This window comes from Buteo buteo, chromosome 27 (genome assembly GCF_964188355.1).
Source record: "Buteo buteo chromosome 27, bButBut1.hap1.1, whole genome shotgun sequence".
Classification (NCBI taxonomy): Eukaryota; Metazoa; Chordata; class Aves; order Accipitriformes; family Accipitridae; genus Buteo; species Buteo buteo.
The window spans coordinates 5,985,229-5,999,231 of record NC_134197.1 but is presented as its reverse complement, the minus strand read 5'-3'; the positions used below and the strand labels follow the sequence as shown (position 1 = coordinate 5,999,231).

Here is a 14,003-nt window from a genome sequence, read left to right as displayed (position 1 = left end):
GAGCTCCTGCGAGCATGGCTGAAGTTCACAGCCTCTCCCCCGTGAGCTCGCCCTTGGGCTCATCCCTCAGCTCCCTGCTCCTTCCCGGTACCCCGGCTATCGGGGTATCCTCCTTTCCCGACACAGCGTGGGGTTTCCCACCGTGCGCAGGGAGCTGCCCTCCAACGCTGCCTCGGCTCTGCTCTCCTTCAGGGACAAAACTTGCTGCTTGCTCCGCGCTGAGGACCAGGAACATTGCTGTAACCTCTGCACCAGAGAGGTTTTTAGGACTGACTAACGCTTTCGCTACTTATCCCTCTTCTAACCTATTTTTAACACTGTTAAGTGTCCTGGATCTCCAGTGGGAAAGCATTAAGAACCATTAGCAAACAGTTTGTGCTTTGCTTTCCAGCCCTGGGGAACTCTTCCCAATGGCAAAGAGAGAGAAGCAAGGGAAATCCTATCTATATATAAACACAGCAAAGCATTTGCAGCTGGTGGTTAAGATACAGCAGTCAAATATTGAAAAATATTTACTTGTTTGGCACTCGAATTTTTTCATTTACGTAAACTCAGGTACAGGGCCAACTGTGTACTGCTTTGGGATGCACCAGCATCCAGTCTGCGTGCACCTTGTGCTCTCTCTGTCCAGGGACATCTGCACAAGATATGTGATGCTATTTTATCACCAATTTGCATGCCTCAACTTATTACTTTCAGGTAGGGAGAACAATCCAAGATAAATTCATGTGAGAACCACAAAAAAGCAGAGTACAGAAACATCTGGGTACAGCACAACCATCTATCAACTTAATGTTTGGCCTGGAATGAATGCTGGCGCCCATTTTAAAAGCAGCCTTGCAGCACGAGGAAGGAAGAAACATCAGTTACTTTCTGAAATACTGACACCATTCTCAAGTTTCGTGATAGAGGGAAAAATCATTTGGATTAATTTCTGGAAAATTTACCAACTTCTCCATACAGAGGTTTGAAAACATGAAAATATTTAAACTCTGGCAAAGATCTCTTCGCATTTCTGGAAGACTTTTCCCGCATCACATGCGGACAGCTTAACCCAGAGTTGAAGGCTCCACAGGCACACGGTAAATTCAAACCACCTCCGCAGCCTTTCACAAGATCAAACTTAGTGCAAGAATACAGATTCACTGCCATTTGCTCCAACTTGTGGATTTTCCCACTTTTAAAAACTGAGCTTTATATTGCCTCCATTGCATGTTTCACTGTTCCAAATTAGAAGGGGCAATAAGGAAAAAATAATCACAAAAACCCTAGAGCCTCAGGTCTCCTGAAACGACACTTGTGAGAATTGGGAGACATCCCACCATATGCATTCGGTCTATCTAAAAAATGCTTAGATGGTGAGCAACAGCTGCTAGGGAGAAAGGCCAGGCTGCTCCTATTTTAGAAAGGAAGACGGGGGGAATCTGTTTGATTTTCAACAGCATCTAGGCACTTCCAAAAGTCTCTCTTGGTCGAGAGCTTTTCACTGGAGTTAACCAGTGACAACTCCCCACCATCACCCCTTTATCTTTCTTTTATTTGTTTTTAGTGTTCTTGGATGTGTTATGTGATTGCCTGTAGAGCAGCACGGATATCGCCAACGAGGACATGTCTCACAGAGGCCCCATCTGCGAAGAGGACATGGCCATGTGGAAAAGCTATTGCTGAACAGGAAACCATTGAATGGAGCAGAAAATGTATGTGTTGGGAAGATGCTATTAAGGGATCCAGATGGCATTGAGATGGTGTTAGGAGCAGAGCAGACAGAATTCCAGCAAGTGTGACTAATAGGCATTGGCAAGGACATGAATTTCTTTTGAATTACTGTAACTCTACCCAGTCACTAAATCCACAGAAAACATTTAGGATTTACTGGGGTTGCAGTTTGACAGCAGAAGGAAAAAGTTCAGATTTGTTCCAGCTGAAAAGGTCCTTCAGCCGTTGCCACTTAAGTCTTTAGTGAAGTTCTTTTTAAATATATTACTTTTATTTGTAGGTTCTGAAATATTAGTTTCTGCAGTTACCACCTTCCCTCTAAAAGGTGCTAATGCCTAAATGCTCTCTGCTTTGCTACACCCCACAGTGCATGAACTCAACAGTTTGACCGCTTTTTCTTCTCATAAGATCTGCAGAATATAAACAAAAATGATTTCAGAGGAAGCAGCAAGAAGTGTGAGAAATGACAGCATTAGCACTGCCTTTTATTGTCTCTTCAGAAACGATGATGCTGGGAGAGAGTTTCACATTTGAAGTTATAAAAGGTCTGACGAAAGAGCACTTTGTTCTCAAGAGAAGGAGGAAAAACTGATAAAGTCTTTCAAGTTTCTCACTGAAAATTTACTTTCCATGCTCAAGAAAAATGAGGCAAAAGATACATTTTTAAAAGCTCTCATTCATTCACGGGAGGTGAATACAGATTCAAGGGATTAATATGGATTTTTTTTCTCCTTTATGTCTCTCCTGCTTTTGTTTTCAGAAGTTAGCTTCTAACCATGGGGTGTATATGGAAATGCCTGGAGGCTCACAGTCCATTCCTGCTCTGCAGACTCCCCTCGCTGGCTTCTGCTGGTTTTCCCCTATTTGTCACATTCCTTCATGACAGCAGCTAACTGGAGAGGCTGGGCTCAGTCCAGAAGACAGATGCATTGTACTGTAGGTTAATGGGATTTCAAAGACCACAATAAACTACAGAAATGGAAATAACTCCCTCATAAGCTGTGGCATTTCTTTCCCCACTTTCCAGTTTGAAAGTTTGCATTCTTCCCCTTTTTTCTGCCAGAATTAATTTCTGGCAGCAGTCTGTAAAAGGAAGGAGTAACAGTGGAGCTCACGTTGCTCGCTCCTCCTTAGCAGCTACATAAAATTGAGTAAACCAGTCCTGTTGAGGCGCACAAGGACACAGGAGGATGATGAGCACAGCAGACCTATTCCTCTCCCATATGAATCTCTGTTTTCCTCCAAACCCCTTCTGTTCTTTAATCACAGCTACGCCATTCACCTCTGCTGTACAGAGAGGACACAGCCAGCCGAGCCATGAGGATTGTTCTGGTGTGAGCCACAGCACATTATTCCTGAACCCCAAAAGCCTGGGGGAAGATAGTCATTTATCTTGTGCTACTTTGAGAAGGAGCTTCCTCTGTGAAGAAAGAACTTGGTCCAGTTTCTTGTCCAACGCACAGAAAGTGCCAGAAAACACAAAATAAGGCCCAAGCATATCCTTTGAGTGCTTAAGTCTAGAAGCATAAGAAAAAAATCTTTATGGAGTCGATTCTGCAATGCTGAATGGAGTGCTTGAGAGTCTGAGAAGACACCTGAAGCAGTAATAGTAGTCAACAGTAAGAAAAAAGGAGCAGGGACTGGCTTACCAGTTCTGCAGCAAAGAGAGCTCCAGCAGAAAGAGAACACTTTGCACCAAGCCATTTACTGTTAGAGCTGAGCAGTGAAAAGGGTGATTAAAAACAAACAAATCCATGCCTTTTGGAACAGCTTTGTAGCTAAACAACTAGCATCGGGGTCTGGGACAAGTACTTAAATCAGCCATAACAACAAAAAGTGGTTCAGTAAAAAGCGACAGAAGAAACAGCCTGGAATTAGATCCTGGGACTGTGGCCTCTATGCATCCATAGCCTCAGGAGCATGGGGTACTGAAATGGGAAAGAGAAGAAAAGACAAAATATCACCGTGAAACAACTGCAGAAGCCTCTTTGCTGAAACAGCTTTCAGTGTATGGTTCATCACTGGAGAGTAGCTCTGCACCATCAACGGCTTTACTGGGAACAGGCCTGTGTTTCTGTCATACTTTGTGTGAAAGGTTTGATGCAATTTCATGAAAGGAGGAGAGAGATGAGGTTAGTAATCAAAGAAATTCTTTAAAAACAGAGAAAACATTACCTAGGGGAGTTTAGGGCTACCTTTGAGCCGAACCAAACACCACAATCCTGTTTTAACAAGCAGGTACTTGTGAGCTCCACTTGTCCCTGCCCAGAAAATAGATTTTAATTCAGGGTGAAACCAGACATCTCTATCCCCACTGCCAAGAGCCTTGTGCAATATGAAGTGGTCCTGGGCTATGTAGCAATCCAGCTGTTTCCCCCTACACACGCTGTTCCTGAAGCTGCTCAGTTAATAGATGGCAAATGCTGTTCAGTGAAGATAAACACCAAATAATGAGTCTTGGAGGTGAAAATAAAGAGACTGAACGTCTCCTACATGAAAGGGTGCTGCAGCCCATACCAACCCTGGGAGGGAGAGACTGAGGAGGTACTGTAGAAATACTCTGAAAACCTTCAGCTCCCAGAAGGCAGCAAACAGGATTCTGGCTTTACTGATATAAGGGCATATTATTAATCAGGAGTGATGGGTTTAATGTTGCTGAGGAGATGCTGAATACTTCTGCAGCTGTACAAACATCAGGTTTCAGAGGGTCTAGTGCACCCTAGCAAAGGAAAAACCTGAATGAGCTCAGGTCAAACAAACATCCACAATACACAAAAGCAGATGGAGACAGGTTTATCCCCCTGAAAAAGGGAAGCCATAGCATACTATCCTTTACCAGAACTCAAACATATGATAGAATAAAAAAGGGAGATGTATGCCTTGGGTCTCCGAAACTATTACACCACCCTGAGGGAACTATAGAAGTGAGTCCCTAAGATTAGGTGTACAGCCCTAAAACGTATTGGAAGAGCTTAGCTGAACATGTGTTATTTTCAAACACCTCCCCGCTGCTATGGAACTGGGCTTTCAAAGCCATAAAACAAGCTCCAGAGGCAAAGCACAAGAGCAAAGTCATAACGTACAGGCCAGTAATTTCTGCTTTCTGCAAGATTCTGCTTGCTGCAAAATCTTGCTTTCAGTCCTATGAGGCAGTAACGCTTTATAGCGATGGAGCTGAAAATATAAAAAGAATTAAGAAGTGAAACTCCAGCCAAAGTGTTACATTAGCTGAGAATAAACTCAGCCTGTCAAGATCTGATTTGCTCAGCTTAAATAAAAGGAACTTTATTAAACATTCAGAAACAGCTGAACTTTTCTGGGCTCAGTATTTACTGTGTTCCCTGCTTTGGAATGGAAGCTGTAAATGCTTTAATAAATACATGGAACGGTTGTCTGCCTTCACTGTAGCTTTTGTAAATGCTCATGTATCCTCTGCCGAAACGCTGTTTTGTAACTTCTCTTTCACTGAATCACAACAGGTACCCCTCTGCCATCTGCAGCAATGCACAAGGGGAAACATCCCTCTTTTATCTTCAGTGCTACACACACATCAGTATCACAAAAGCTGGATTCTAAACCTCTTCACACACATGCCAACAGATCCTGTATTTACAGTCGAGATTTGGTCAAAATAAGAAACAAACAGCAATGCTGTTTCCACAGGAAAGAAAGTCCACAGGGGGAATAGTGACGCAGGAGCCAGTTTTATGAATTAACTGAGAGCAAGAGACCCCAAACATTAAAGGAAAAGAGCCTCCAGCCTCCCAAAAGACAGAAAAGCTTACAAAGTATCGAAATGCAGGAAAGATCAGGGGCTGAGGCTTTCTGATAATGCTTCATGGATTTCTCATGTCCATAAAAGCTGGCGGGAAAGTAAAAAGTGTGCTCAGGAAAAGAACATCCTACTTCAAAAATACAAGGAAAATACGTTCTATCAATGCTACCACGCTGTTCCTTGAATAGCAGGCAGCCTATGTACATAGGCAGTTTATACGCATATACTTTTTCATGCATTGCAGCATGGTGAGGTCCTGTACCTGGTGCTCTACCATGAGATGGCAATAACCACAGCAGGCAGTGAAACTACCCCGCGCATTTCCCTTCTCATTAGTTCCACCGAAAATAGTAGAATCTTCTCAGCCTTCTCCTTGCTTTGCCTACCTGAGCGTGTCAACCTCCTCCTTGGTGATGACAGTACTTTGCTCAGCTGTACACTCTTGAGACTTCAGGACCTTCATCTCCACCTCCAGCTGCAGAAGAGAAAAGGCATTAGTTCCTCCAGTACTAATAAGGGACACACATGAACAGCAAAGGGAAGAGGAAGAAATCTTGATATTCTGCCTAGATGAGACCTTTCTCAGGATATGGATGTGAAGCACAATTCTTCATGTGTTGAATGTCAAAACCTCTGTTAACCCTGCTTCCCTTTGCAATCTCTTTTGCCTTCCTCAACATTTTCTCCACGGGAGATGACACACAGAAAGCTGATGGTTTCTAAGCAAAGCTTCTGCTTCTCTTCCAGGTATTTCCCCTACCTGTCCCCCCACGGATAATGGGATGCAGAGTATTATCTGTGTGGTATTAGGAGCACACTGGCACCCGAGATTCAGTATTGACAATTCAACCTCATTTAGCTTCAATTGCTCCCCAGAAGAAATGAACCACGGGATTATGCTGCCTTGTTCAGGACAACTCTCAGACACATACACTGAATCCAGAAGACTGGGGAATATTTCCAGCACTTTCCAATATACAATTCTAGCTCAAGTAGCTGCTCAGGTAGCTCTGGTGGAACAAACAAACAATTAAGAATACTTTCTGCCTCTGGCCTTGTTTGGAAAGGAACTCATAAGAAAGTACTTCAAAACTCTACAGACATGAAAACTTCTTACCCAGACTCTACCATTCCCAGGCTCCCTGACTTACAGGAATCTGTATCCCTAATTCAGCTACGAAGACAATGCTTAGACTGATAAATTACCTAAGTAAATTGTTTCAAAACCCCTCAGAAAATGATTTATTATGAAGTGTAACCAGAGACAAACCACCTAGAGAATACTCAAACTTCTGTACCAGCACCTTCTCCCAGCTAAGACCTCCTTTACACTCCTCCTTGAGATTTTGGATTTCCTTTTGTCACCTGTCTTTTACCATCTGGCAACTAATTCCCCTAATAAATCTATTGACAGAAACTATATTTTTCACTCAGTAGGAAAACAATAAGCAATCCAGCCCTAATTATAGGTGCAAAACTTATGACCACAGAGAGCTCAGCATCAGAGAAATAATCCATTAATACAACATTCCATTCAATAGCACAGATTAGACTTGTAGAGCAAAATCATATTGCAAACTTCTTGCAAAGACAGCAAGCTGGCAGAAACTCCCCAATTTTACAAGGAAGAAGAGCATATTGACATGTGCAGTTATATTGCTCAGTCCGAACTGAAATTTTGACATATTGCCTCTTTGGCCTTCCATGCTTACCAGAAAAGATAGACAGACCATGGCAGCACTGTTAGCAGGAAAGGGCAGAAAAGGAATGGTTGGATTATTCTCCCTCCCCTTTCTGATACCACAGGGATGGAGCAGAAGAGAGAGGGTAGAAAAGACGTTTTCGCCAAGTTTCCCCCTGGCACCCCAAAGCCCTGCATTCTCCCCCTGCCTGTCAAAAGGCATCCAGGAAGGAAAAATAAGCAAAGGCCCACCTGCATCATCAGGCTGTACAAATGTTAATGTATATTAGCTGCCTGATAAGATTATCACAGCCAGAAATGCTTCCCTCAATTTTCTGATTACTGAGCTTATCTCTCCCAGCTCAGCCCATCACAGATGGCTGGGGATAAAGCAAGCATGCCAGATAATTCCAGGAATGTGAATAAAAGGTACCAGGATGAGGAGCAGGCTTCAATTCCAACCTACTTCTAGCAGGAAAACATTCATTACATCTCCCTTTTCCCACGTCTGCTGAAGCCTGGGTGTGTTTGCTATTAAGAGTTTTGTGCTGCTTTCTGGACTGCATGTGGACAGCATTTGAAGATGGAAGGGCCTGTAAATATGTTATTTATCATTGGCTAAGCGGGCTCAGCCTTGAGCCCGACTGCCACCTGTTCAGCGACATGAGCAGATAAATCACGGCCGCCTTCTCGGGGGAGAAGGGGGGGCAGAGCGGGTGGGCGAATAATCTGTTGTTGTGATCTGGGGTTTCTTGTGTTGGCTGTGTAGAAAGGAAAAAAATGGAGTGTGTAATGGGAAAAGGAGACGGGAGAGTGAATGCACACATGCTCAAGTGAATGCTGCCGTGAAAAGTATCAGCGCAGGTCTCGCCTGATATACAGTGGTGACAAATTAGTGCCAGGTACGCTCAGTCACGGTGTGATGAGATTCTGCTGGGTTTCTAAGAATAAGCCGTTGAAAGAGAATGAGGAGGGAAGGGCGCAGGGACTGTAAGGGCATTTTATGTCATTTCTGCATCCTCCCAATTTTCGAGTGCCAAAACTACCTGGACTGAAAATCTGATGTGCATGAGGTGAGAAGGGAGAGGAGGGCACAGTGATATGTTTACAGATGAAACTGGCTTGAGCCATTAAATGTTGACATGGACCTGCTTCCCAGAACTAGGATTAAAACTACTGGAGAGTTTCAAGTTCAGGCCAAGGCACAACTTTGTGCCACAGCAAATTATTGTCAGTAAAACCTCACTAACCATTTATGAAAAAAGAGAGTAAAACAATTAAGGTGTTAAATATTTCATTCAAAATATGCTGGTTTCCTTTAATTGTTAGGGTTTCAGTGAGGAAAACATCCCTGCCTGCCAATCTCACAGAAGATATTGAAAATGTTATTTATGTTATTTATGTCTTTTCCAGGGCAAAAAGAAAGTTAGTTGACATAAGATGGAATGGCTTATTGTTGGGATCCAATTCTGCTTTTCCAAAGGCAACACAGTGCAGGCAAATAGGTCTTCATGAAACAAGAATGAAGAGAACAGCAAAAAAAGAGCAAAAAATAAAGAATCTGTTGATAAAACCTTCCTCGTACTTGCAGTTTTGCCTGCTGGACAATGCAAGCAGAACATGATGTCACCAGCCTCTGGTCAGACCTGGCACACTCGTACCAGCGTAACGCTGCGTCAGACATTGCCACTACCTGCTCCTCCAGCTGGACCTTCCCTGCAGTTCTGTGCGTGATGCAGTCAAAGACAGAAAGCAGAGAAAAGAGAAAGAAGCGGCAAAACCGAATGAGGAAAACAAGCAACAGGAAGGCAGTAATAGGAGAAATACAACCTCATGTTCTACATAATTTTCAGCACTATGTGCAAACCTCACAGGAGAGGAGGTTACCAAGACCATTCCCTTTGACACAGCACTCAGGATAGCTCCAGGGACCAGGTGATAAACGTGAAATGACCCACCGCGGTGGCAGAGTTTGTCCTTTCCTGTTCACTTGTCCTCTCGGCACCAGTGGCAAAGAATGGCCTCAAGAAGGGATAAGGAGAGGGACCCAGTCCCCTCTTGCTGTTTTCACTACCTAATTACTATCACATCCCTTTTCCTCAATTAATTTCCAGTCCTAGTCTCTCTTGTTCATCAGATGCCGCTTTCAGCAGGCATTTTCTGCTTTTTGGACTAACTCGTTTTTCCTGTCTAAACTCTTCCAATTTTTATCAATAATTTTATATAACTGTCTGAGTTAAACTTTTATTACTTTGAATACATTAAACTAGTAGAAGCCATTACCCAGCACAGAGGGGAAAAGGGCTGCTCAAATTACACCTCATTGCTGTATTCCCCCATTCAGTACCAAATGACCTAGGTCAGGCTTGGATCCTTTAGCTCTCTTTTATGTTGATCTGGCTTTTTTAACTAGCATTGACAGCAGAAAGAGAACATTGTCCTGAAATCCAGCATTGTATCTCTTATCCTGAAAACTGCACAAGAGATACCTACAACTTCTGCAGGAGCTTCAGGGTTAATATCGCCCAGCATCAGACCCCCAGCAATACCCACACTGTACAGAACACATTAGCAACCTGAAAAGAAACCAAGCTATTATTTTCATTTTTTTTTAAAGTTATCCAAGGTTTTTATGACACTAGAAAAGGCAGAATAATGAGTAATGTCAGAGCCCATGAGTTGCGAATAAAACACATAAACAGGTACTTAACATTTTGTCTATGTGATGTTCTCTTCTCAAAATATACTGGAGCCTCTTGCTCTCAACCTAAAATGATCCTGTTTATCCTGAACCTTTTCTACTCTCTTTCACTTCACAAGCATGAATTTCAGTCCAGCTTTATTGCTCTCAATAGAAAGTGATCAGGACACATCCAGTATATAGAATAATTTTAGAATGTCCACTTCCATAAACATGCAAGTGCCCCAGAAGATGAAATGCAAATACTTTTTCCAAAATAAGTACTGTCATCATTATTTACAAACCGAGAAAGAGGAAGGAAGAACATGGATGGATTTTTGTCTAGTATTTAATTAAATGAAATAACTTTCTTCTTTCAGCCTCACTTTTAAACCTGCCTGGACAGGATTTCAAGATGGTGGTTCTCCTCCAAGTGTTAATGACATAGCAAACACCCACAGCAGTGTAAGAAGTATGTTCCTTGCTAGTTCCTTCTTCTGTAGGAATTACTTAAAGATATATGAGATGACAGGAGAAACATAAAATTATAAATTCATCTCCTGACAGCTAGAAGAAACAAAACTTTACTTTAGAGACCTGATTTTCTTGGTATATTTCTGGCATTTGTGATTTCTGACCCATATTTGTCCCCTCCAAAACAAGTAGTCTGAGGCCCCACAATGCCACGGACCTGCTGTTCCTCCACTCGATTCCAGCGGGCTTCAGCATTCACGAAGACAAGCCTTTCCAAAGCATCCTACTGACCACTACTGTCCACATCCCATCTTCAAAATGAGACTTATCAAAGGACTTAAACTTCTAAATGAAATCAGTCCCCTTTGAAAACGGTGTTTAAGAACTTCTGAAAATTTTAACACACTGCCCACAATAATGACCAAATCTCCGTTCAGGTGCCTCATTTTGGGTAGTGAAGGACTCAAAATCTGAAGTATTTCAACTCACTGCTAAAGTTAGCATTTGCATGTTGAAAAGAAGGGGCTGGTTTATTCGCCCACATCATGTACACGTATTTCACAGAACACATGCTGGAGACATAGAGTTATTATTTGAATAATGAGTGCATTTTAGTGAGGGGCTGATACAGCAATCTTACCCTGATGAAGTGTGTCTGCACGTCATTCAGCATTCTTGGAACTGTAAAAAGCAGGAAATGCTGAATCCATTATAAACGTCTAAAGGTTTATTTAACAATGGGCTGATGCAACATCCTTTGAAAGGCCTTCCTCAGCAAAAGAGCTGATTTTAAAAGGCAAAGATAAATAGGAACTGAATTGCACGGAGCCAGCATGGAAAGGTGAATTGAGAGGTTGTGTTTGACTACAAGTCTCAACACAATTCAAGAAGCTATTTAAATACATAAATATTTAAATGTATGAAAACCAAGCAGACTTGGAAAGGAAAAGTGTACACTAAAATAGACAAGAACAGAGAAATGGGACCCCGAGTATGACCCATACGCTGAGGTTTGAAAACAGGCAAACTACTATTCCCCAGGAGCTTGATACGCCAGTTATTCTAGTGATGCTATTTGTGCTTCTCTCCAAAGGATGTAGCAGTGACTAAGGATCTTATTTGCCTCTGTTCCCACAGAGCGGCATGGCAAGCTTGGTGCCCTCCTGTCGTCTACAAGCTTATATATCTGGCATCAGGACAGAAACCAAACATACATGAACGCCAGTGAGTTTAAGCTGGGTGTGCAGCAATGCTACAAGGTAGTAAGACACTACACTGAGCACTTCCATAGATCATTCTGCTCAGCAAAAGAACTATCACCTCTTCCATATGCCCAGCCCACTGACATTCTGAAAGGCTGTTCCCCTAAAACATCTGCAGAGAAGTACACATGGGGATAACTAAGCTTCACCAGATTTCTTAGTAAACTTCACTCTTCTTCAAAGAAACAGGACAACACTTGCAAAACAAAATATTACATGCCATTTAGAAACAGGCTAAGCAGCCCAGGATTAGTTGGTACATTTTCTTGGGAAAATTAGTCCTTGATGCTATTGTTAAAAAAAAGTAATAAAGACAAGGAAAATCAGATATTCAATAAAAAGTGCTTTAGAACTACCTATTTAAACTTTGTTGAAGCAAAAAATTATTTTTTTTTCTCTTTAAAGACAAAGGCTAGCTGGATCAGAGTTGCCAGTTTCTACGGGTTACCCATCTGTAACAAACTTGGTGTTCTTTTATCACTGAGAAGACAGGGCTAGAAGCAACACTTCTAGCAAACAGTTTCCTAAAAATGTATTCATGCATATATATTATTGTAGCTACACACAAACTGTGAAACGGACATATGCTGACTTCTCCCTCTCTCCAATACAGTCTGGATTGTGGCTTTTCTCCTCCTGTTGCAATAAAAAGAGAGCAATTTTTCAAGTTTATACCGAATGTCATTCTATTTCATTTCCAAATATAATCTCCCAGAGAGAAGGTTCGCTTGCCCCATTTCCAATCTCTAAAGTTAATACACAAATTTATATTCCTTTCTCCCACTCGCTCTCCTAAATTAAGAGGCGTAATTACTAGGAATGCTTGCTACAAACGAATAAACTGCCAAGGGAGAAGGAGCTGTCACCGCTGGACGTCTGCAGCAGCCACCCTCCTCTCTCTCCCATCCCCAGAGGATCCTGCTTATGAGGCAGTTTCTATCTTTCCTATTAGCAGGGATAGCTCACACACAGAAGCAGACGCCAACCCCTCCCTTTCCAGGCAGGACAATCATAAGGAACAAAATTACAAAATTAACTTCAGCCTGTCAAGGAGCCACTAGTGCTTGCAAGGATCGTTCCTCCCAAATTCACCTTTTGCCTCTCCCTGGTTCTGCTGACCCCTCGGGCAACATCAGGTTTCCTTAATGACAGCAGAGAAACTCAGACCTGCGATCTAAAAATTCAGCCCCAGTCTCGTCCCTCTCCCCTTCCCCATCTCCAGCACCCTCTCAAAAGGAAGATTGATTATTATAATCAGACTTAGCTCTGACACAGCATTTGCATTTTCAAAGCACAGCATAGTCATTAACTAATTCATCTACCCCAAGGGAGCCCTAACGAGCTTTCACCTTTCTCCCCTCTGATTCCCAATCTGCAGGCAGCCCACAGCTTTTCTTCAAACACCTCCCCTCTACATTGTGCTGCACAAGCGTAACTTGGTGAAACTCCAGACAAGCTCAGTGAGCCAAATTCAGCCCCGCTGCAAAGGAACACAGCTCTGCTGCTAGCAGCTGAAGAGGATGAATGCACAGACACCCTATTTAAACTAGTTATCCTAAGGTTTCCATATGTAATCACAATGGTATAGGGTATTAGAGGAAACCGTTTCTGTTCCCAAAATAAGGCCAATGCCACGGGGGTCCCAAAATTACCATGCTCCCATCATCAGCTGCGAGCTTGAGCTGTGTGCCCAGCTGCAGGCGTGTGAAGAAGGAAGCATCATCACATCACACCCTCCAAACCCCCAGCCCATCCAACAAGCTCTTCCCCAAACACCTGCAACACACCTTCGCCCCAGGACTCAGCCTCCTGCCCCTACTTAAGTCTCTTCTCACACCCCAACGCTGCCAGACGCCGACCCTCCCCACTCACCCACCTCCCTTCGGTCATCTCTGCATCCTGCCCCAGCAGAACCGCAGAGCCCCACACTCGCTCCATGCAGCGGCAGATTATTGTTGATAAGCAATAATGTCTAACTGGAAGTGCTTTCAAATACTCCTATCTGGAATACTTAAGAGAAAAAAAATCAGGAAAATATTTGTTTTCTTTCTTGCTTTTTAATCTACAGCAAATAGGACTATTACTTGAAAAGGGGATAATGTGACAGTACTGATACTGTTACCCTGCAGCAATGCACTAAGGACCAAGATTTGGCATCTCAGTTGGAGATGCAGAAGGTCGTGCAAAACCCTGGAGCTGTCAATAGCCTGAATGCTCCAGCTGACCCATTCGGTGTAACACTTGGGGCCCTTGTTCACAAGTGGTATATACACCACCACACACCGGCTCTGGAAGGAGCCTGTCCTTCTGTTTGAAGGACAGATGCTCTGGTGATGCTACAGCACATCTGAAGGCAACCGCCCTGGTCACCAGCACAGATCCCATGACAACAGCAAGTAATGTGCAACACCGGTC

The 14,003-nt window shown here is 43.1% G+C and overlaps 1 protein-coding gene across 3 annotated transcripts in view; it reads right to left on the bottom strand.

Moving 5' to 3' along the window:
- MAD1L1 (mitotic arrest deficient 1 like 1) overlaps nt 1-14,003 on the bottom strand; it is a 375,955-nt gene that overhangs the window by 162,977 nt on the left and 198,975 nt on the right. For all 3 annotated transcript variants that reach the window (XM_075058834.1, XM_075058837.1, XM_075058835.1), the window contains exon 14: nt 5,878-5,966. In XM_075058834.1, coding sequence (XP_074914935.1) covers nt 5,878-5,966 — 89 coding nt within the window. The remainder of the gene's footprint in view (nt 1-5,877; nt 5,967-14,003) is intronic.